At 40.4% G+C, this 22,261-nt stretch overlaps 1 protein-coding gene across 5 annotated transcripts in view; it reads left to right on the plus strand.

Moving 5' to 3' along the window:
• Positions 1–231: 231 nt before the first annotated feature.
• The window catches only part of TOX (thymocyte selection associated high mobility group box), a 229,060-nt gene continuing 207,030 nt past the window's right edge, over positions 232–22,261 (plus strand). Inside the window, exon 1 of one of the 5 annotated variants that reach the window (XM_080380400.1) lies at positions 232–1,314. In XM_080380400.1, the coding sequence (XP_080236526.1) occupies positions 1,213–1,314 (102 nt within the window). In that variant the 5' untranslated portion in view covers positions 232–1,212. The other 4 variants (XM_080380403.1, XM_080380401.1, XM_080380405.1 and 1 more) reach the window with 4 other exon arrangements.

The raw sequence follows: 22,261 nt of genomic DNA on the forward strand, positions 1-22,261 counted from the left end.
CGCCTCACAGGCTTGCCGGCGGAGCTGGGGCAGGGGCCGCTGCCCCTGCCTTTGCAAAAAGTTGTGGCGATGGGCGGGGTGGGTGGAGACGGCCCGGGGGCAGCCACGGAGGCACCGCAAGGGACCTGGCCGCGGCCACACCGGGCAGCGGGCAGCCTGTGGTCGGCCCAGCCTGGAGGCCAGGGCCCGGGGCCGAACCCCTGGCTCCCGGGCCACCACTGCCATCTCGGCCCCCGGGCCGGGCCCAGGCAGCCGCGGCGGCAGGCCGCCGAGGGGATGCCATAGTAACCGGCGGGGGGCCGGGCGGCGCCGGGGGGCCGGACGGGAGAGGGCGGGGCCGGCAGCGGGATGGCGGGCGCGGCAGCGCCCCCTCTCCGCGACTCCCAGCCCCGTCCCCGGCGTCCGCAAATGGCTCTTCCCTCGCCGGCCCCTTTGTGTGAGGCACACTCGGAGCAGCGACTCCGCCGGCGGAGCGCGCCGTGTCCCCTGCCGCCGCCCGCCGAGCCGTGCCGAGCCGAGCCCAGCCGAGGCGAGAGAGCCGGGCGCGCGGGGCGGCTATTCCAGCGCGGGCGGGCTGCCTCGCCGCTGCCCCCGGGGGTGCGCGGGGGCCCCGGCTGCCGCCGCCGCCTCCCCCCCCGGCCCCGCTCCTCACGGCGGAGGGCAACCAAAATACACCGCCACCAAGCCCGACCAAATAACTAATAACAATATCAGCAATAATAATAATAATAATAATAATAATAAAGAACGGGAACAGAACAGTGGGAGCGAGCGAGAGGGAGGGAGGGAGAAGCGAACCAACTCCGAGACTCCCATAAAGAGAGGCACACACGGAGCTAGCGCCCCGGTGCCGATGCGTGGGGGAAACAATAAGTACTCGAAGTTACCTGCCCTGCCGTAGAAGAAGGAGGGTTTGTTGATTCTCTCGCAGACATCTGCAGACCGGTGCTTTTTTGGAAGAGATTTTTTTTTTTTTCCTCTCTCTCCTCTCTCTCTTTACAAACCACAAACGGATGTGAGGCAGGGAAGGTGTTTCTTTGACTACTGAAGTCAGGCACCTCTTTTTTTATTCTTCTTAGTCTTGTTGTGTGTGTGTCCCCCCCACCCCTCTCTCACACACACACACACACACACACTCTCACACACACACACCCTTTTTTGCACCAACATTAACGACCAAAGGAAAAGGAGTTTGCTTGATGTTTTAGTGAAATGGACGTAAGGTTTTATTCACCACCTCCTCAGCCTGCAGCCGCTCCTGATACGCCTTGTTTGGGACCTTCCCCCTGCCTGGACCCCTACTATTGCAACAAGGTGACTCGTGTTTTGTGTCGTCCGAGGTGTTTTATCTGTGCTGTCGATTGTGCTGTTGTCGCGGCGCGTTGCATGAGCGGGAGCTGCGCTTTGGCGAGCCGCGCACCCCGTTGACCGGCGAGGCAGAGGGCAGCGGCGTTTGCCGGGCGTTGGGGTTTGGGGAGCGCAGTGCCGCCCGCCGCGGAGAGGGGCCGCCGGGACACACACCGGCCCCCCTGCAGGCACCCCAAATTAAAACCCCGGAGTAGTCTGGGGGCGGGCGGCTGGAGCGCGGGGGGTGGTGGTGGGTGGGGGAGGCATTTTCCACAACATCTTCCCTTTCGGAGAAACAGCAGGAGCAGGGATGTTGATGCGGTGGACTTGAATTTCCAGGGCTGCTGTTAATGAGAAAGATCGCGCCCGCCACAAACCGGCAGAAACTCTGCCCCGCCGCGTACCCTGCAGTTCATGTGTCAAAGCGGTACTTGGCGGTGCCGGGAGCACGTTTGTGTGTGTGTGTGTGCATCTGTATATACACACAAACACGCATACACGCGCCTCGCTCTATATGCACAACAACGATGTGTAAGGGTGACAAGTCGGTTCAGAACACTGGCTTGAGTTTGTCCCGGCTGTGCAGCTGCCTTCCCCATTTCTCTGTGACTTGATTAAACAGCTGCAAATAGGGTCAGTACCCAAGGCGAGCCAAATCTGAGGTGCCCGAGCCCCGGGGAAGGAGGGACTGCAGAGGAGGCTCCCGCTAGCTTAGATCCTGGGTTTGTTTACGAGAGTTTGGCGCTGCGATCCCGGAGCACTTTGCATTACTTTTGCTGCCGAGGAAGGGGGCTGGGGCTCCTGCATTGTTACTGCCTCGGTGGCCTGAGCCAGCTGGTGCTTTATGCTTGAGCTGCACTTTCTCTGCTGTTACGGAATGGGCTTTGCACATGAATAAAACGCTGGCCGCAGGAAAAAATCAGGAAGTGCGAGCAACCCAGGGCACTTCTTCAGCGCTCCCCCGCCAGGGGAGAAAGCCGGGAGCGAGCGCGTCCCGCAAGACGCGTTTAAACCTGGGCGCTCGGGGGTTTCTTTAGAAACCTGCCACGGAAGTGCGGGGCCAGCTGCGGCGGATGTTTTTCGCAGCGCCAACTCCGCCGTGCGCAGCGCGCGGGGCTGCCCGGCGGTGCGGGGGGCGGCGGCTGGCCCGGGGGACAGCAGGGGGACAGCGGGGGGACAGCGGGCCGGGGGCACCGCACCGCCACGCACCGCCCCGCACCCCGCCGCGGACAGCCTGGCTCCGCGCTCGGCCATTGTCGTGAGGGTCTCACGTGTCAGTCAGAGGGATGTTCAGGGCCGGCTCTTTCATCCCGGGCAGCTGCCTCGGCTCAGAAATAAGCAGCGACACAGCGTGTGCCTGTGCTCAAGCGCGGGGGCTGCGGCGGCGGGGTGAAGCCCTCTCAGTTTCCAGGAAAGATTTCCCACATGGTCTCATCTACCAATCACAGCAGAAAGGACCAAATTAATCCTGGCTGCATTTCACATATACTCAATGGAGTTATAGAATTCAGGGATAAATCTGGCCCTTTGTGGTGGATGCCTAAGGACATTTCAGGAGGGATCCCAGAGGTATGACTGTTAGCGGAGCTTTGACTGTATTTTGCAGCATCTGGCGAACCTGCCCTATAGATGGGAAGTTTGTGCCGGGAGTGAACTTTGTTGAGCGGGAAGAGTCCAGATGCGTAGGAGCCTCTGTGTGTGCATTCATTTTTCCTAAGTGCTCTGAGTAGTCGTGAGGCTACTGCTACCTTTGGTCGGTGGCTTGCCGTTATTTTCTCTGTTGTCTGTTTTCATAAGTTGTAACTAGAAAGTGTCACCAAGTGAGAAGCTTGGGCTGATATTAATGGCATAAGCACATAAGTGTCTGAAGACCCGTTTGGCAATGAAACAGGACAAAGGTTATTAAACCTATCAGTGATTTAAAGCTTCAAAAAGAAGGTAATGACTTGAATACACATTTCACTCATCGTTCTTGAGATAGTGGGCCAGATTTAATTTAAAAGTTAAATGCTTTGGAAAATCAGGAATTACTTAAATATTAAATCATTTTCCAGTTAAATTCCTTAAATCATTTTTGGTGGGTTGCACTGCAAATCGAATAAATTAATTTAGAAAGTCATTTTCAGAATTTCCCTACTAGCTGGTTAAAGCTTCTTTTAAGTCATGCCATGTATGAGGGAGCAAACTGTTCTTTTTAAATGCAAATGAGACCCTCATTCTGTAGACAAGTTGCAACTCTTCTGTTTCACTTTGCCTGAACTGATAATGTGCTTAAAAGTGCACAGTCATGAGACATATGTTTTATGCTTGGAAAAGACTTACCAGGAATGTTTTAATATAAGATAACAGAGTATAGGAGGAATGTCTTTTTTCAGGTGTCTTTGAAACTGACCACTGATGACATGAAATAGGACTAGGTTTGCCAGGCCCCTTGGAGGTGTACATTTACTGAACATTTCGTTTTTCACCCCCTTCACTCTCTCCCTTTGCCCAGAATGATTAACATTGCTGTGAAAACTTACCCGACTTGTTCTAAACATGTCGTCATGCTACAGTGCTGCTCTGTCACTCACTTTCATGCTGTGTGTATTTAGGGAGTTTGAAGGGCGGGAGGCCTGCAGAATTTTGTGTTCAGTAAGTTTGGTTGAGTGTTTGCGCTTGATCTCTCCCAGGAAGGAAGATGATGGCTGGAGTGTGGTGGATCTGTGTTATGTGATGGATCCGTGTTCAGGATTGGAATGTTCATCTTGATTAGGTCTTTACCTGCAAAACTCATTCAGAACTGGATCTCATTTCTCATAAAGTTAGTTTAAACTCACTTTGGACACTGACTAGTGGATTTGGCCCTTGTTTTCATACCTGGGTTTTGGACTGGGTATTTTTGGGGTTTTGTTGTGGTTTTGTTTTGTTTGTTTGTTTTTTGACAAATGTGCAGACTTTGGTTCTTTACATTTTAAGTCTGCTTGAGAATGAATTCCACAAATACTTATGCTTTTAAGTTTTCTAATTGTTCCGTTAGCCCTATTTTTTTTCCTGATCAGATGATTGTTTATAGCATATGAGTGAGTTCCTGGGGACGTGCATGGGAGGTATTGACAGTGCATTTTTCTTTAGTCAAAGGAAAATGCACAAATGTAGATTCAAACAGTTGCCTCTTATCTTACAATTTTCAGTTGGCAGGCTTTGTTTCAGAAGACAGCTTAGATCTTTATTTTATAAACCTAAAATAGCATTCTAAGCATCTTAGTCTAATATTTCTCTCTGCTGTGAAAGCTCATTATACTCCGCATATATTGTTATGCAGGCTTTTCCTTGTTTCTCTTGCACTACCCATGGAGAGAGAAAAGTGAAAGAACAATGCAAACAATGTTGGTTATGACAACTGTGTGAGGTATCTCTTATACAAACAGACAGAATGGACAGTATGCTGTGGTATATAGGTCAGCCTTTGAAATAACATAGTGGAGCTCTTACGCTGGACAGACAGATTTAGAGTTGGGGTTGTACTCTTTGCCTTTTGAAACTTGAAGCATAATTGCATTTCTAACATTTACAGGCTAATACGAGTACTCTGTTCAGTTGAAGTTTATTTTAAGAAACATCATGTTCCTTGATTGAGTTGAATGGTACAAAAGAAATAACTTTGATAATCCGAGAGTCTTAATTTGGTAGAAGAATATGGTCAGGGTTTTCAGGCTGCTCAAAGAAGTCGGATGATAAGTTGAAATGTTTATGTAGAGAGCAATAAATAATATACTTGTGGCTTTCTGTATTGAAGTGTCACCTCCAGAGACCATTTCAATCAGTACTGTAAAAAGGACTGGTATATTTTCATACTTGCAACTTTACAGTGTTTTCAGATATCTGCTCACATAAAACGCAGTTACGCAATTATAGTTTGACACAGCTAATGACAGGGATGCTGACCCCTGCCAACAGTAGGGAGAAAATAATGGTCTTTACTGCTCCCAATGGTTAGCCTTGCAGAATTATGTACTAGATTCTTCTGTGATTTGCTACCTGGTTCAAAAATACAGGAGCCTACAACTCATCTTTCTTTTATTCACTGGTAGTTGTCAGTGCAGTGGAAAAATACAGCCAGACAGCAGAGGTAGAATGATAAGCTGTAGTTGTTTTTAAAAAGAGGAATAAAGAGGAAAAAGATAGGGAGAGGGAAGCCAAACCGTTCAAAATGAAAAAAACGGAGTGACATTGGGTGGAAGTGGATAAGGAGATATAATACTGTGTTTTGTAATCAGGTAACAATCCCGCTTGTAATCAGAATTCCACGGAGCAAAAGTGCATATATTTATACACAGCATTTAGAATAATTTATTGTGTAAAGTTAGCTCCACCATAGAGACTGCTCTAAGTAAATTGCTCCATGGCTGTTTATGAAGTATACGTTATTTCCAGTGGCTTGCTTCTATGCAGTCTCTATCTGAAATTCAGAATTGTGGCAAGCCAGTGCTCTGAAGGACAGCTCTACAGCTGAAATGCTGTGTTAGTGTTTTGACAACATTTTAGATTATGCTTATCTAATAGATCACTATTTGTTTATTCTGGGCATATTCTTCTTTTTCCCTTAGTTAACTACCTTGTCCCGTACTGCATTAGAATCATACTTGAAATTTGTTTCTGCCTCTTAAAGGAAAGATTAAAGAGTCGCATTAGTGTTGACTGTTTATTTTTATGTATTAAGTGTTTTAGTTAGTTTCAAAAAAACCAAACAAACAAAAAACAACAAAACCAAAAAAAAACCACATAGGAAGAAGGGGAATGGACTGTTCTTCCCTGGGTTACTAGATCTTAGAATGTAGTCTCAGAGTTGTGGGCAAGCCTCAAGTGTGCTCCTTAAATTCCAGTGTTTCAGAAAAGAAGTGGTCCCAATTTTAATGGAATACAGAAAACAATTTATGTATGTGTTTTTGAGAAATCTTTCTCAAAGATGTCTATAAACCAAGGCATTTGCAGTCAGTAATTTTTTTTTAATTTCTGCCAAACATCAGTACCTTGAGAGAAATTATGTTTTATTCTCTTACTGGAATGATGTATTTCGTCTCCAGGGCATTACCCTCAGCCAGCTTATCATGAGGTTTTCTGAAAAAAGTGAAAACTGTAAACTATTAAGAATGCTGAATTATCTAAACACTACAGTGCATACAGTTCCTTTGGTGTTTACATTAAACCAAAGAGCAGCGGGAGCTGCATTTAAGGACTTAAGGCGTTGATAGCATGGAGGACCAGATAGTCCCAGCTCCCATTGAATTCACTGTGTGCTGGGGACAATCACACTTTACCAGGAAGAACTGAGCCCCCTCCTATCCTCAGATTCCCATCTTAGCAGGACTTTCTCATCTTCCTAACACTTACAGAAGCGTTGGGAAAAGGACTATGTTTAAAACTTGACTTTATGTTAAGCAGAGAAATGTCCTAATCACAGCAAGATTTAGATCAAAATTCTTGGATATTTAAGTCCTGTACTGTTGGCAGATATAACAAAGCTTAGATGATGGAAGTGAAAAGCTTCCTTTGACTGCTCTCTCACCATGGCTCAAGAGTGACCTGAAAGCACTGCTTCCTGTGGTGAGCGGGTAGTGCCTGGATCATGCAGACCTTGGCTTCTGGAACTGACAGCGGTGACAATTAGTGGCAGCTTTGTTTATCTTTCTGAAGTGGGCACATATTCTGTGGATGTCTAGCATGGGCTGCATACACTAAAGTACTTACTTTAAATATAGCTTAACTGGATTGAAATGTTTTGTTGTTGCGGTTGGACTAGATGATCTTTGTAGGTCCCTTCCAAATGCAATATTCTATTCTATTCTATTCTATTCTATTCTATTCTATTCTACTGTTTTAGTTGTGCAACCAGTTACTGATTTTCTGCCCAAGGAGTGATTTCTCATTAAAAATGCAGTTGTGAACTGCTCCAAATCATGGTTTATAGCAGAAGGACCAAATGACTGTTAATTATACCACCACTTCCAGAACACTTTCAGAGATGAAATTCGCATCAACCTGAATGAGATTTTCTTGGTTATAACGTTTTTCCCTACAGCATTCAGTTGGAAAATGGCAACATTGCATTATTCTATGGTTAGAGACCAATTATGTAGCATTAGCAGCAGCAACAAACGTTGCCCTTCCACAGTAGCAAGCGCACAGAAGAAAATCTTGTCTCCCCTTCCACTGGAATATCTGCATTTTATGTCTGTCTGTTGTGATCGTTTTAGGTGAGCAAGCCAGGGCATCAAATAAAATGTTTAAGTTTTGACTTAGATCTTCAAAGTTAAATTTTTTTTTCAGCAGAGATCTTGTTGCAACCGACATTTGTAATGTCTGTGGTTTTCTTTTGCTTCTTATGTTTGCAATAAGTAGTTTATTTTTAGCATTTGAATTTCATATGGGTCTACTAATATTTATATCTTATCTTTCAATTGCACATATGCTAACACTGTTCCTGAACTGTTCATTTAGTATTTCTTACTGGGCTGCTATTTGATTTGTTATAGACCCTTGTAGTATGGTTTCCTCCCAAGAAACACGCAGCTTTCTAAGTTGCAAAACATACTTGAATTACATGAGCATCTGACAAATCCAGGTTAGTGGAAATGTCAGAATGTTTTAGCATTCACATTCTTGACTGTTAAACTACTCTCTACCAATCAAAAGTGGCACGAGTGACTTTTTTTCAAATGTACTGCTGGCTAAGCATGGAAATTGAGCTGCTGTGGTAGTACTTTTGTCTCCTGCTATTGTTGTTGATGATTATATGGTCTTAAAGGTTAAATGGAAGTTACTGTAGCTGGTGTGTATTTTTGTTATATTAAGAAAGCCTGCAGTGAACTCCAGTTATCTATTCTATATGCAAAAAGAAAGCAGAACTCTGAAATACAACAACAATAAACTGTACTTAGGGAAATGGGTCAGTAAAGAAAGTGTGAAGTCTGCAATGTGAAGCAAAAGATTTATCCAGATGGTTCCTGCCAAAAGAGTGAGAAGATTATGTATGCATATAAATTCCTATTGTATCAGTGCTACACTATACATATATACACACACATAGGTTGCTGCTTCATTATATGTTACTCACTTTGAAGAAAGTGAACTTACTCTGGGAATCTGTCATTTCTATCCTGTATTATAAGAAGCTGGCTTCTAAGTCATATTCTGGTTGCAGTTGCCACAAGTGCGTAGGTTTGTGTTCATGAATAAGAGAAAACATTTGTTTCTTATATGATCATTGTATTTGCATCAGCCTGAAATAATAATAGTAAAGGAAAAAATAGTGGTGAAAAGGGATGCTAACCTTTCAAAAAAGTATAATTTATCATTTGGCAGACACAGTTGTGAACATTAGTCATAGAAACCTGCAGATAGTAGAGGCTTAATATCAAAGCTAATGGTTTATTTTATGTTAATGACTTTCTTCTAGGGCATAAAAGACTGCTCATAATGGACTCTCAGTGCTGTGTTCAGTTGTGAAGGCTAATGGGATAATCTTACCCAAAATTAAGCTTTTTGAAGTAAATCATGGTGTTATTTTTTCAAGTTAACTCTTGAAAATGTATCAGTAAACTGAATTTTTAAGAACTGCTTGTAATCTTCATAGGAAATACAAGGCAAGTTTTTTTTTCTCCATTAGCAGTTTTCTTAATTGTGTTGGAAATGTCTGTTTATATTTTTTTACAGTTCTGAAGAATAATATTCATGATGTGGAAGTCATTCACTTCAGTGGTTTTATCATAGTGCAGTAAGTTTTTGTGAGGCACAGTTGTTTTGCAGGGTGAACAAAGGAAAAGAATTACATTTTTAGTGACCAAGCCAGTAATTCACTAAACGGTAGTAAAACTCTTAGTTTTGCATTGGGAAGTTTTAAAAATCATGTTTACAATTAGTTATAACCAACATTATATTTCAATATGAGATAATTTGCCTACTAAAGTTCACATAATGTGCTAATCATGTCTAGTGGTTAATAAAGGCCTCCTATCTCACTCCCCTGATGGCTATAAAAGGCTATTATGTTCATGGCAGCAGTTCAGGTACAGCTGCTGTGTGTTAATAATGCATCATTGTCCCACTAATAAACACAGCAAAGGTCAGCAACCCTGAGCACCTAAAACACCTATTCTCTTCCCAAAATATTTATTAACACCTTAATGGCATATCTATTCATTTTGGTTAAGTCAGTTAATGACCCTTATGGAATCCCGCGTGTTCAGGTTTTGCAACCTACATGCTGTTGCACTCATCTTTCCTCCCAAACATTTCTTTTTCATCACAACTGTGTGTTGTTTCTTTAACATTAGCATTACATGGTCACTTTATGATTAACTTACTTTGTTACTTAGTTTGGCAGTTTTCATTTTTTCCTCAGCTAATGTAAGATTATATTTAAAGCTGGAGTTTTGTTAGTTAAGACACTTTATACAAAATTTAACCATGTGGTAAAAAACTATGTGATTGTGTAACATGCATTCACACATGCACACACGCACGCACAGAGATGCATGTATACGTGTATGTATATATGAGCACTACTTCCTCTAGGTTCCATACATTTTTATACTATGACTTATGTTTTCCTTTTTAGCATAGATTGCAGTATTCATAAAGGTTTCTTAAAATGCGTTTTCTACAGACAAAGAACGTACTCACATGGGATTTCCATTTTGCCAGGGAAACATGCAAATCAATAGGCCAGCACTTATCTGCATTAAAATTAGGTGTACTGTAATTTATGGGTGCAGTGATATTGTATTTGTCGTGCATAGTCTCAGATATTGTTTAAGGTAGCCTGGCTATGTGTCCTTAGAGAAAAGCAAAAGTGTTAATTGAACAAAACCTCATTTTCTCATCTTGTAGTATTGCCTTTTGTTTTCTGTTACTCATTTTGAAAACCTGATGGGTTTTTTGTGCTGTTTGATTTACAAACAAATGTTCAGAGGGCAGAAAAATACCACTACAGTTCCATCAAGAGAAATGAAAAAGCTTAACTAGCTGAGGGATTTCTATTTGGTGTAGCACATAGCTTCAATGACACATTTGTCATGCTTTAAATATATAATACATACAATAAAATATGTACAGGCACAGTTGTGATATATGTAGTGTCTGGCTCCATTGCTATTGTTTGTAGTCTCTACGGTTGTCATACGTTGTTCTTTGCACATCATACCCTTACAGCAGAATTTGACACAATTTCTAGCTTTCAGTCCTGCACCATTTTCATTGCACAATATACATGAGTTTGACAGGGTGTGTTGAGGACAACTCTGGCAAGCAATTGATATTTTGAAGTGGCAAGCGTTTCAGCAGCTGCCTGCTTGTGAAAAAGGAATGATAAGATATACTGTATTGTTAGTTTCAGGCAAAGCATTAAGGTTTAAGCTCTGTAAAAATGTACACATTATTCGTCAGTGGTGAAGCAAGCCTTTTATGTTTTTTAGAGCTTAGCTCTCTGGCTGATGTGAACTAGAATGACATTGGTTTAATGGTCAGCAAATGAATAGGAGTACTTTGAATTTGAACCGCTGCCAATTTTGCACCAACAAAGAGACTGACAAAAGAAAGATTTTATGTGAAAGCAAAGCACAAGCAATGTTTGGGGAGGTGGGGAGAGCGGTAGAGGAACCCAACAGAAATATTCTCCAACACAGCCTTGTAATGATACTAAAATTGTTAAAACACATCCATTTTACATGGCTCATCGGCTACAAACCTAAGCTGTTTCATCTAATGTTCTTTAAAACCTGTTGTATACACATAGTCTTTTAGAATATATTCATATGGAATTTACAGTGTGTTTTTCTAAATACCACACTGTGCCCTGAAGGCCTGTTGGCAGAACATCAGAGTTGTCCACTGCTGGAGTTCCCAAGTCTCTCTCTATCTGGTAGTGGGAAATTGTAGTTTAATCAGTTATGGCACTTTCAGTGTGTAACATTCATTAGTAAGGCAATTTGTCATGACTGTTAATAGTCAGGATGCATCTGCTCTCTCTTCAGTTACGGAGTGTGATAAGCAAGAGGGCAAATATTTCAATATTTAATAATATTAGCATGTTTGAAGGCTGTAGTTCAAGGTTAGCGCTCAAAACACAAACAGAAGATTAATAATGTCCTATTTATTTTTTACTGGTTTTACCTTTACAGATTTGACTTTAAAGTACCCTAATGCTCCTATGAGTTGTGTATTGTCTAACTGGGTATTAGAAGTAAACATTAGCATCTTCAGTGTTTACCAAAGACTTCTCCTCTATTGTCATAAATTCAAACTCAGGATATTTTCAGAGAGTTGCAAATTCTTATAATTGAGCCACATCATTTCCCAGTGTGTCAGTAACAAATGCTCACAGTATCATTTTTGGCAGTAGCAGGCCTTTTACTGTGTTAGTTTTGTGGCTGGGCAGCTTATAATGTTATAGATGTGTGGTGCCTACCAAATAGACAACATGCAATTAGAATAATGTTCTTGCTAAAAACTGGCTTGTAATCATTGCACATTGTTCTAGATGTGAATGGTTGTTTCCTACAGTCAAAGAAAGGTTAGAGGGTTTTTTTTTTATGTATCTGATAACCCTCATGTATTACATAATACGATAGCTTCATACACAAAAGCTTTGTGATACATTTTAATTTTTAATGAAAAGCTCCCCCAATTTTAACATAACCATTTCTTTAGAAACTGAGCCCAATCTTAGTAAAATCCGTTTTTGCTAGTAACAAAAGCTGTTACTGTTTAAGTTCCTGTTCAGCAGTTAGTTGGTACGCTTCACTGGATGTTGTCAAAAAGGCTTTTCTCTTGATTGACAACCCTGTAGGAATGTGAATGGAGATTTTAATTGCATATCATGTGTGCATATCAGAGTGAGTGGATTCACTGACTCTGCTTAGCTCCATATCTCTACAGGTCAGCCATGCCAAAACACTTCTTTTTTTTAATAAGCAATTGATATATTTTCCAAAGAGAGAGGGAGAGGGCGTGCAACTGGAGAATTGACTAAAAACCAAAAGGTTCATGTGAATTTCAGAAGAAAAATGTGTGCAATAAGTTTTCAGAATGTTTTAACACAATTAAAGAGGTATTTTGATGATGTAAATTCATTTCAAGTCTAAGTTGGCCAAAGGCTGCCAGGATATATTTTCCTCCTGGCATTTGCTAGCAGAAGTGTATTTATCTTTTTTTACTGTTTTTTCCAAGAGTATATTGAACAAAATCAGTAAAAAAAAAAAAGTAAAGGAAGTGGAAAAATTTACTGAGGCAGACTGCCTTTGTGTCTTGTACCTTTATAGAAGACATGGGGAAATGGTGGGGGTTTCTTTGTATGTGTAGGAGATAGTGGGCTTTCTTATTCATACTGGATTTTACCCACACTCTTTGGGCAACACTGTTCCTTTAGGGGGAGATTTACCTAGATAAGGACTATCAGGGACCTAAGTTTTAAGTCTGATAATGAAACTGAGTTTTGCTATCAACTGTAGTGCAACTTAAATAATAAATTTATTAAGAACAGTAAATGGTACATCACTGCAAAATGACACTGATAAAGAGACCTCAACTTTTTCCGTAGCCAAGAACATTACAGGTGAAACTGACAAAGCCAAAGATTCATTATTATAAATAGTAATTAGATTCTGATGTCTCAAATTAGATTCCAGGTTTCATTTTACATCAGAAGCCACAACATTGACTGTATTATTTTTTAAAGCCCATAAAGCATCAGCAACTGGAAGCACAGCTACAAAACAGTTGTGGGGAACTTTTAGCTGACTTAGTGTTTTGTGCCTGTACAGGGTCATTGAAATCTAAAGGGGGATGACAGTTGCATTTTTCTGGGAGGACCCCTGGGAAGGAATTGTTACTTAATCAAAAAGTTTCTTTCCTAGTTTGTCAGTGCTCTCGGATGAAGAGCAAATTGACTGCCTTTTGCCCTTTTACCCTTTGTGTAGGGCCAACTCAGACTTTCAGGTTATATTTGTGTAAAGTGTGGGAATGAAGGATGCCAGCTACTTCTTGAATCATAAGGCTACAACAGCAAAGCATGTCACCTTGTCTGACAGCATGCTGTTTACCTTTGGCACCTGTATGGAACCTATTCACTCCTGTGTTGGACTAACATGTATCTCATCCAATATATGTCTTGAACAATAGTAAACACTTAGCAGTGCTTAAAAGCTATGGATACATTAAGAAGAAAACCAGAAAAGACTTTGCTGTATTTCTAATGAAGCAACCCCCTTCTGACTAAATATATGACATCAATGGATAGTTGAATCTATTAGGAACTGACACTTCCAGGGATTTTCAGGATTTTTGAGTAGAAGACAGAGGGAAATGGGAAGTCCCAAAGGTAGTAATCTGAATATACAGTTCCCTCTGTATGGTGTGCATTCAAATCCTATGAGCAAATCCATCAATGAGGAGCCACAGCTTTCCGAACACCTGAAGCTGCTTGTGTTTAGATTTCTCTGAGCTCACACTTGTGCAAGTTTCAGACCTTTGGCACTTTCACTTCTGATAAAGCTTTTTTCTTGGAGAGAATGTCTAAAATTATTCCTGGGTTTGGGAGTTTCCCATTGTAGCTACCAGGTCCACAAGGCTCCCAAAACCAGGAAAAAATGTAGACTTTCAAAGTTGAAACCTATAAGAAATGAAGATGTTTAAAATGTTGTGGTTTTTTTTCATTGTTGAAGAAAGAAAATCTTTAGATTGGGCAAAGCATGTAACTAAGGTTTCAATAAAAATGAGAGTGGACCCTGAAGCTGTAATTTTGGATTAATTTTGGATTAACTCCAGGGCCATTTTTGTAAATCACTGTAGTAGCTCCTGTAATAATGTTGAGAAGATTGCAACATTGCCATCATAAGGACTTAATTTGTTCAGGACTTTGTTTGGTTATGAAGTCAAACACTTTAAGGCTGGGAATGCCAGATGTAAGGATATCTTGATTTTGCTCTTTAGTATGTTATCATTGGCAGGAACTGATGGAGTGAAACAGCAGATGTAAAATAAGTGATCACGCCATTGCAACGTTATCATTAATGCAGTTACAAATGGCATCTGAGTTAGGCTTTCAGGCAGCCTTAAATCTGGCATTTTCCACATTTTGGCCTCTTGACTTTGTAAACCAAATAATACTTTTTCAAAAATACCTTTTTGTGTGTGTTACTGATTCATTGGATAGTATCCATGACATTCATTGCTATCATCTATCAGGAGTGTTTGAATCTCTTCAGAATTGCTGCACAGATTTTTCTGCTGCAGAGTTAACTCTTGTTAGCAGCAAGGAGAATTTTTTCATGGTGTGTGAGGGGAGGACTAAGCCTTGCTGTGGCTAGGAAAATCATGGGCTCTGTCTTACTAGTCCTTCACTTCTGGGGATACTTTTGACATGTGGTCACGAGGCATGCTTACATTTTAAAGATTTGGGATCCAACATGAAAATACTTGTGTTACTATTTTGTCACAATGCCCACAGTTTGGGCTGAGAACCTCAAGCATAAGTTAAGGCTTCAGTAATTTCAACAGATAACCTCTGAAAAAAAGGCACTTTTCTATTGCAGTATCTTTTTTTCTGCTGAATTTGAAAGATGTGCTGCAAATAATGGAGCTGGGTGAGTTTTCTTAACATTAAAAATACCACTTGAATGCCAAATACAGGTATTGTGACCAAAATTACAGTACTATGTACTGTAGTTAAACCTGCAATTGTGAAATAAGAGAAACCTTATTGTATGTATCTTTATTATCATATATAGATACTGTGCTTATATAAATAGTTAAAATAGCATCTGTTAAATGTATGCTTGTATTAAACTCTCTAAATTTGTGTAAATTATTTTAGTTCTAGTAAACCCAGAGGATTTAGTGTACAAATCCGTAGGGTTTGTCCTGTAATAGTTTTTTTTTTTTTTTTTTTTGGAGCTACAAGGAAGTCCATGTATTTAATAATGAAAGCTCAGAGAAAAAAATATTTTTGCAATGGAAAATATATCATTCAGCTGAATCCATTGTCTTTTTAAGAGTGCTCTGATTCCAGAGGACTTTCTCAAACAGAACATTATGTTGAAAATACTAAAGCAGCATTCTCTAACTTGGCTTTGGTTTTATTCACTCTTTTCCCAAATTAAAAAATTAAACGTTAATTTTTACTGAAGAATAATATAGGTAAAGTTCTGAATTTAGTAGGTTTTGGTTGGAGGAGAAGACTGCAGACTTTCTAGGAATAAATTAATTACAACAGGGACAGCCCTTAACCTGCTGCTTCGTACATGGTTGCCTGGGTTTCTAGTAATGTTGGAAGCTCTTTGCTTATATTAGAGCTGTAAGCATATTCTGAAGCAATGGGGCACAGCAATGTACCAGACATGGAAGTTAATTTTCTGCCATTCAGTCGTCAGAATATTCCCTTATTCTTACTACTGAGCTTACAATGGACCTGTACAGAGCTGAAAATAACAGTATTGGAATGCATATATCTCTATTTATTAGGAGTTAAAAATAGAAGAGTATCATAATCATCAGGTCTTTGTTATCACGAGTAAGGATGAAATATGGCTTTGAGGGAACATGGGTTCTCCATCTACTCAGGTAGCTGAGTGGTTGTCAGTCAAGCATGGGAGAGGGGAGCAGGGAAAGGGAGCACCGAATATTTAAGGAACTCACCCAAGGAAAATAGCTGTGACTGTGGTCTCTCAGCACTGGTTTGAGCAAGTGCATTTTAGTTTCACTGAACATTAGTGTTTTTTTCTGCTAGGAGACTCCTTTCTCCCTTTATGTTTCAAGTATTCTCCCCATACAGACGCTGAGCTTTAAAGACAGATGAATTGCAACCCTACTCAGAGTACCTGTTGCCTGGTGATTAGGGATTTGTGCTAGAACCAAAGAAAACATGAAAATGTTCTGTAGCAAATAGATTTTCTGACTGGTCTTGGCCAAAGTTGGACACCATTTCCACCATCGTGGACACATAAGCTATGTCCAAGGAGAAGCTGACCAGGTGAGAAGGGACACCACTGGAGGGTTCTGAAGGCCCTGTGCTGTCAGTAGGGAAGGGGTGTGTGCCCCAGACAAGACTAACTTTCACCCTCAGCTCTTTGTGGTGATTCAGAAATCGCTGGTTCAAAGACCTTGTGTGACAAAATGCCTGTTTTAAGGAAAACAGTCAAATTCAAATTTACATGACAGGAGAGCTATTTGGATTAGGACTGATCAGGTGAAGTAGTACTGGATGATGTTAAAAGTTCCATGAATGTGCATTTACAGAAGTCTTTATGGTGCATTATGCTGATTTTTTGGTGGACTTGCATGACTTCAGGCAATGTTTGCTGGCTCACAGAACAAACTCCCCAAGCTGCAAGGGTTTCTCTGAGAAGTGCTTTCTGTCTTCAGTCAATGAAATGTCATGTTAGCTATTCCATTGCTTCCTTCATCTGTTACTTTGCTTACCATGTTCCATAGAAGTCCTGACATCCTACAACCGAGGCTGCATCTTCAGCAGCTGATTTACCATTTACTGCCAGGAAGTGTCTTTGAAGAAGGTGGAGTCCAGAAATATCAGGAAAACCTTTTGTGACCATTACATTGATGAGGCCAAATAAAATAAATGGGGAAAAGCATTCTCTCCAAAAATAGATCCTGATGATAGAAAGAGCAGGCTCCAACAGTGGCGGAAGAGGTCCTTCAATACAAACTGAACTGTGGAGGAGGTCTAGAGAAGAACTATGAGGTGCTATACCATCTTGCATCTCATTCCCCACCCTCTCTTCCTCCCCCTGTCTCTGATAAAATCACTCTTCACAACACAATTTGTTATCACTTAACTTGGATGAGAACATCATTCTTGCTCAACAGCAGATCTTATTTCAGCCCTTATCTGATGGGTCAATAACTTATGCCTGTAGCTCTTAAAAAAAAAAAAAAAAGACAACAAAAAAAACCCCAACAGAAAAGATGTCGACAAGTTTGGAGTACAAGGAGTGGACTGCTGAATTATATGAGTTCTTTGTTCCTTTAGGGCCACTCCACAGTACTCGGTAAAGGTAATTTTACTATATAGTTTTTGTTTTTTCCCCTTCTTCTCTGCCTTTATAAAATGGTACAGTTGACGTATAGCTGAGAAGCTGGCAAATGAATTCTGCAGCACAGAAACGGTTAAAAAAATTACCTTAAGATTATTAACCACACCAGTGCTGAAGTAATGAAAGGACTTGCTTATACCCACAAAAGCAGAGAAGAGAAAGGTCAGAATTAGAACTGGAATTCCATACTTAGTTTGAGTTTTCTAGTTATGGCAGCATATTTTGTGTATAGGATTATTAGTCTTTGGCAAGCCCTGCTGTGTCTAAACACTTTTGGGTGGGCTAAGGATGAAGTTTCAGTTTAACTCAGAATTTTCTTGCTTTGTGGTTTTAGACTTTATATTATAATAACATTCCATGAGCATCAATTTTTATGGTACAGTTCATTTGTAGAAGATGCTATTTTTACACAGTGCTAGTGATAATAGAAGTCTGTTGCATTAGATTTTAAAACGTGTTCTTCATTAATTTTTTTCTGACAAAGAAATGTATCATCTAGGATACAGAATTGTGACAAGCTGTTTGTGAAATAATTCAACAAATCTTGTATTTTCTTGCCATTTTCCCCCGTTATCCTGAAAGGGAATGCAGCCATGAACCAAACTTTACCCTCTTGGTGCTTTAGTATATGGGCTGAAATGCACTCCTGGATATCTTATTACATTCTGTATGCACCACTTGTATAGGACTGTCAATGTCTGTCACCAGTCCTGCCTTAATACAGTCTCCTGTTCTTAATATCTTGTGTTTAGACTCAGTGCAGCACAAGTACAAAGCCACTGTCTTTTTTAGTGTTGAATTTTTAATATGTTTCAGCATTTGTAATGATTTCATTACAGTACTGAACAGAATTGGACTTTAAATTTTGCAGATACCACTGTATTTGGAAAAGGAACTGTTCTTTCCTCCTTTGAAGAAGTGTGTACAGTACATTGTGTACTCTGTTCTGTATGTATCTGTGTCTCCGAATTAGTTTGTATCACCTCTGTTATAAAAATCCTTTTCTTCCACCACTACTCTGAAATTGCCTTTCATACTCAGTGTAACCTATGAATTGGTCCTGCAAGTGAGTCATTCCAAGGTTGTTGTTCTTCCCTTATAACTACATTTAGTATAAAATACTGTGCTCTATGTTATGTCCATCTTGTTCAGATGGAACAGTGTCTGCTGAGATGGAAAAGCGAAATGCAATATCAGAATACATTTAAATGTAATAACGTCTCTAGAATCTTTCGTTTTATGGTAAAGAAATAACAGCTTTCCTGCCGTTATCACTGCTTTGGATTTTAGAGCCTTGTGGTACCACAGTATTTCAATCACAGGCTTGGCCTTGCAGTTCAAAAATGCAACTGATGTCCAAAGGAGTTTTGCTTTCTTCAGGGACTGGGATTTGGCCTCAGGTCAGCTACCTAACACTATCTTACGTACCCCTTTTTCTTACATAAAGATTTACATAAGCTTTATTGTTCTAGATACCCTGCATTTCTTGTATTAACAAAATTATACACCTGGGGTTAATTTTCAGGACTATTGCATTTTATACATACTGGCCCTAAAGAAACCTTACTGAGAATATTAAATTCATTTTCTATTGAGTGTTGTTTTTCCTGTAAGTACATGTGCATTCCAAGGTCCATCAAACACAGAGATTTTAAAGTATTAAACCAGTATTAGCTATCACAGTTACAACATCACATTTTATCTGTCCCTCCTGCAGCTGCAGTTGCAAAGCTGTGGCTGAGGTTCATTTGAGTTGTGCTTTCCTCAAAAAATAATCATTTAGTTTTAGTTTTCCACACACAAGCTGTGAATCTGGGGTAAAAGACAAATACACAAACCCACTGATACCCAGCTTCTCTGCAATACTTCCAGCAAGATTCCCTGCAGTTCTTTTTCCCAGTAAGTAGCATCAAGAATGCTGGTAGTTGGAAGGGAACTTCACTGGCAGAGGGAAACTCATGCCAGGAAACTTGTTGTAAAACAATCACGTCTTTCCATCCACACGCTCTCACTGAGGGTTTTCAGAAACACGTGGCTCATGTGAAGCTGTGATGCTCTCACGGTGTGATTCAGGCTGCCACCTGTATGGGACATCTCCATAGTTCCTTAAGGACCATCTGTTACTACTTGTAAAAATTTTCATGTTTCCTTTAAAACCCCTGTTTCAAATTCAAAACCCTTGCATAAGTAGATACATGTAACTAAAGAATCAGTGTGTTCTCCTGATAAAGGGAGATTGTCCACTGTTCCTTTGAGCTGTTTCTTGACCCAGTTCTATGTTACAGTTTTGTTGCTGTGATCTACAACAATCTGTGCATGTGGTTGAGTGCCATGGGCCTGGGTGATCTGAATTTATGGACACTGGCTGTTGTACAGTAGCATCCTGTGCAGACACTTCCACGCCCACACAGGATACCTTTGTGTAAAGATACTCTGCTTTGAAAGCAGATAGACATTATTGCTTCCTACTCCTAGGCTAAGTCTTCATCTTGATAGGCGAGCTTGTCTGGTTTGCCATGTAGGAGCGCTACCAAACAAAGACGGGGCAGACTTCACCTTTTAGTTACAAATTTTAAATGGATTTTAGCCAGTTCTGAAATTGTGCCCTAAACTTACAGAGGGATTTTGCAAAACAGTGAATAAACTTCAAATTGATGTGGGTGCTAATCTCTCTGTATACGCCAGCCCCATGTATACAGCTACTTTGGGTATATTTGGAAAACAGCCTATAGGTGCAGTGTTAGTGTGGGTAATTCAAGAATGAAACTTGTCCTAAAACTCACCAGTGGATGCAATTCCAGTGGCAAATAGTTCTACTTGAAAAGAGATTGAAAATGATTTGACGTTGGCAGCCCTAGCTAACTGAAGTATATAGCAACCATTCTAGTTTGCAGTAGTTTTAAGTCTGTCTTTAAAAGTGTTTCAGGAATCATTTTGAAGTAGAAATCTGAGAATATGAGATACACAGAAGGAAATGTTTCTGTCTGTCATGAAAAATCTGTATCTAGCTAGAGGCTGCAGTGATTGTGAAGAAGAATGATAGTATCTCCGCTATGCAGTATGCATTTTTGACTGTCAAAATTTGCATGTATTTAATGCATTGAACTGTTTTTAAAACACTGTTCTTAGAATACTTGTCAAAATATTTTCTATAATGGATGAATTTAAATCTAATTAACATATTCATGCTTTAAATTTACAGGCATTTTTTGTCCAGAGAAGTGCATAATTTATATTCATAAATAAGAATCTGATATACTATATTCAGACGTAGTATATAGCTCAGGTTTAAATTGAATTTGGATGATGTTCAGTCATAATACATCTTACTCATCAATGCAACTTTACATAGGTGTTCATTAATATTCTCTTAAAAGAGTGAATAAATGTTTTATACCTACAACCTATTTCTTATAGTTGGATTTTTTTAATGCTGGAGTAACAAAATGGAGATAAAGCTACATTGGATACTTGTTTTGTGCAAAACTTGGTCGGTGTGTGTAATGCTTATAAATAAAGGTGCAAAAGCAAATAGCCTAGATGTCAGGTAAGATGACATCTATATAAGCTCTCTGCTGAGTTCTGAGTAATCTTTTGTTAGTTCCCCCAATAACTCAGACTAATCAAATACAGGGACATAAGCGATATCATGTAATAGCTTTTTGGAATCAATAAATATGCCATGGTTTTGAATTACTAGCAGTGTAGATGTGGCTGATAAGCTCAATTGTTGGAAAACTGATCCCATAAAAGTGAAAAGTGAGATCTTTAAAAAAAATCAGATGAAAGCCAAATCTTCTAGGAAACAGAAATAAAATGTGTCCAAGTTCTACTTTGCACAAATTTGGACAAATAATTAATGATATGATAGAAATATATGAGTTTAGCAGTGATATCTTTCAGGATCCAGGTTATTAACTGTGGATAAACCAGAACTGTCGGTTAAAGAAATGGGCTATCAGTTTTCTCAGTCTTCAGAACATCTTCAGAAAACTGCCTTGGTATCAGTATTTAAACTAAAAACTTAGGTGTAATTGTGACAGAGGTCTATACTGGTTGTTTTCTAAAGCTTAAATACAGGTAAAGCTTAGGGATAGAAAATCTCCGTAAAACCAGCATATCCAGTGTAGAAACAGAGACAGGTAACAGAGATGATTCCTCAGAGTATCCTTTTCTTTGTTTATCTGCCTTGCCAGTGTGCCTTAGTTTGTGACTCCCAAGCATCTAAAATTTATATAACATCTTACTAAAAAGACGGTGAAGCTTATGCATGGTATGCTAAGCTTGTACATAACCATTGGCACATAAAATCCTTGTTGAAGGTATCCTTAGGTAGGAAAGACTTTTCTAATGTTGAACAGCAGGAATTGCTAGTGCGTGCTACTGGTTTTTCTTGACTGAGGTCTCTGCTGTAAATGTTAGACATCCCATTCTTCACTGGGTATGGGTTGAACTGTGATTTCTTTGCCCCACTGCTCTTTAATGAGTTTCAGACTTCTAGACAGACTTTGGTGGCATAGGAAATCATGTTCAAGTTGTATGGCCGAAGTACACTGAAATTCTATATAAGATATTGGGCATATTTCAGATGGTATGTAGGTTTATTGAGTAAGTTCTTCAGTAGCTGGTCTTACTTGAGATGTTGTGGAATTGGGATGTATTAATCTGAGACCCACAGTACAATAGGTGCTGATATCTCTGTGTGGGTAACATTATGCGTACCAGTGTACTGTGTGGAGGCTGAGTGGGTGGGGAGCTACTGGGATTGAGAGGCTTGTGTGTTGTCAGTGCAGTGGTTACAGAGAGTGGATAACAGTTTGGTGCTT

The sequence above is a fragment of the Falco punctatus genome, assembly GCF_963210335.1.
Source record: "Falco punctatus genome assembly, chromosome: 3".
In the NCBI taxonomy this organism is placed as follows: Eukaryota; Metazoa; Chordata; class Aves; order Falconiformes; family Falconidae; genus Falco; species Falco punctatus.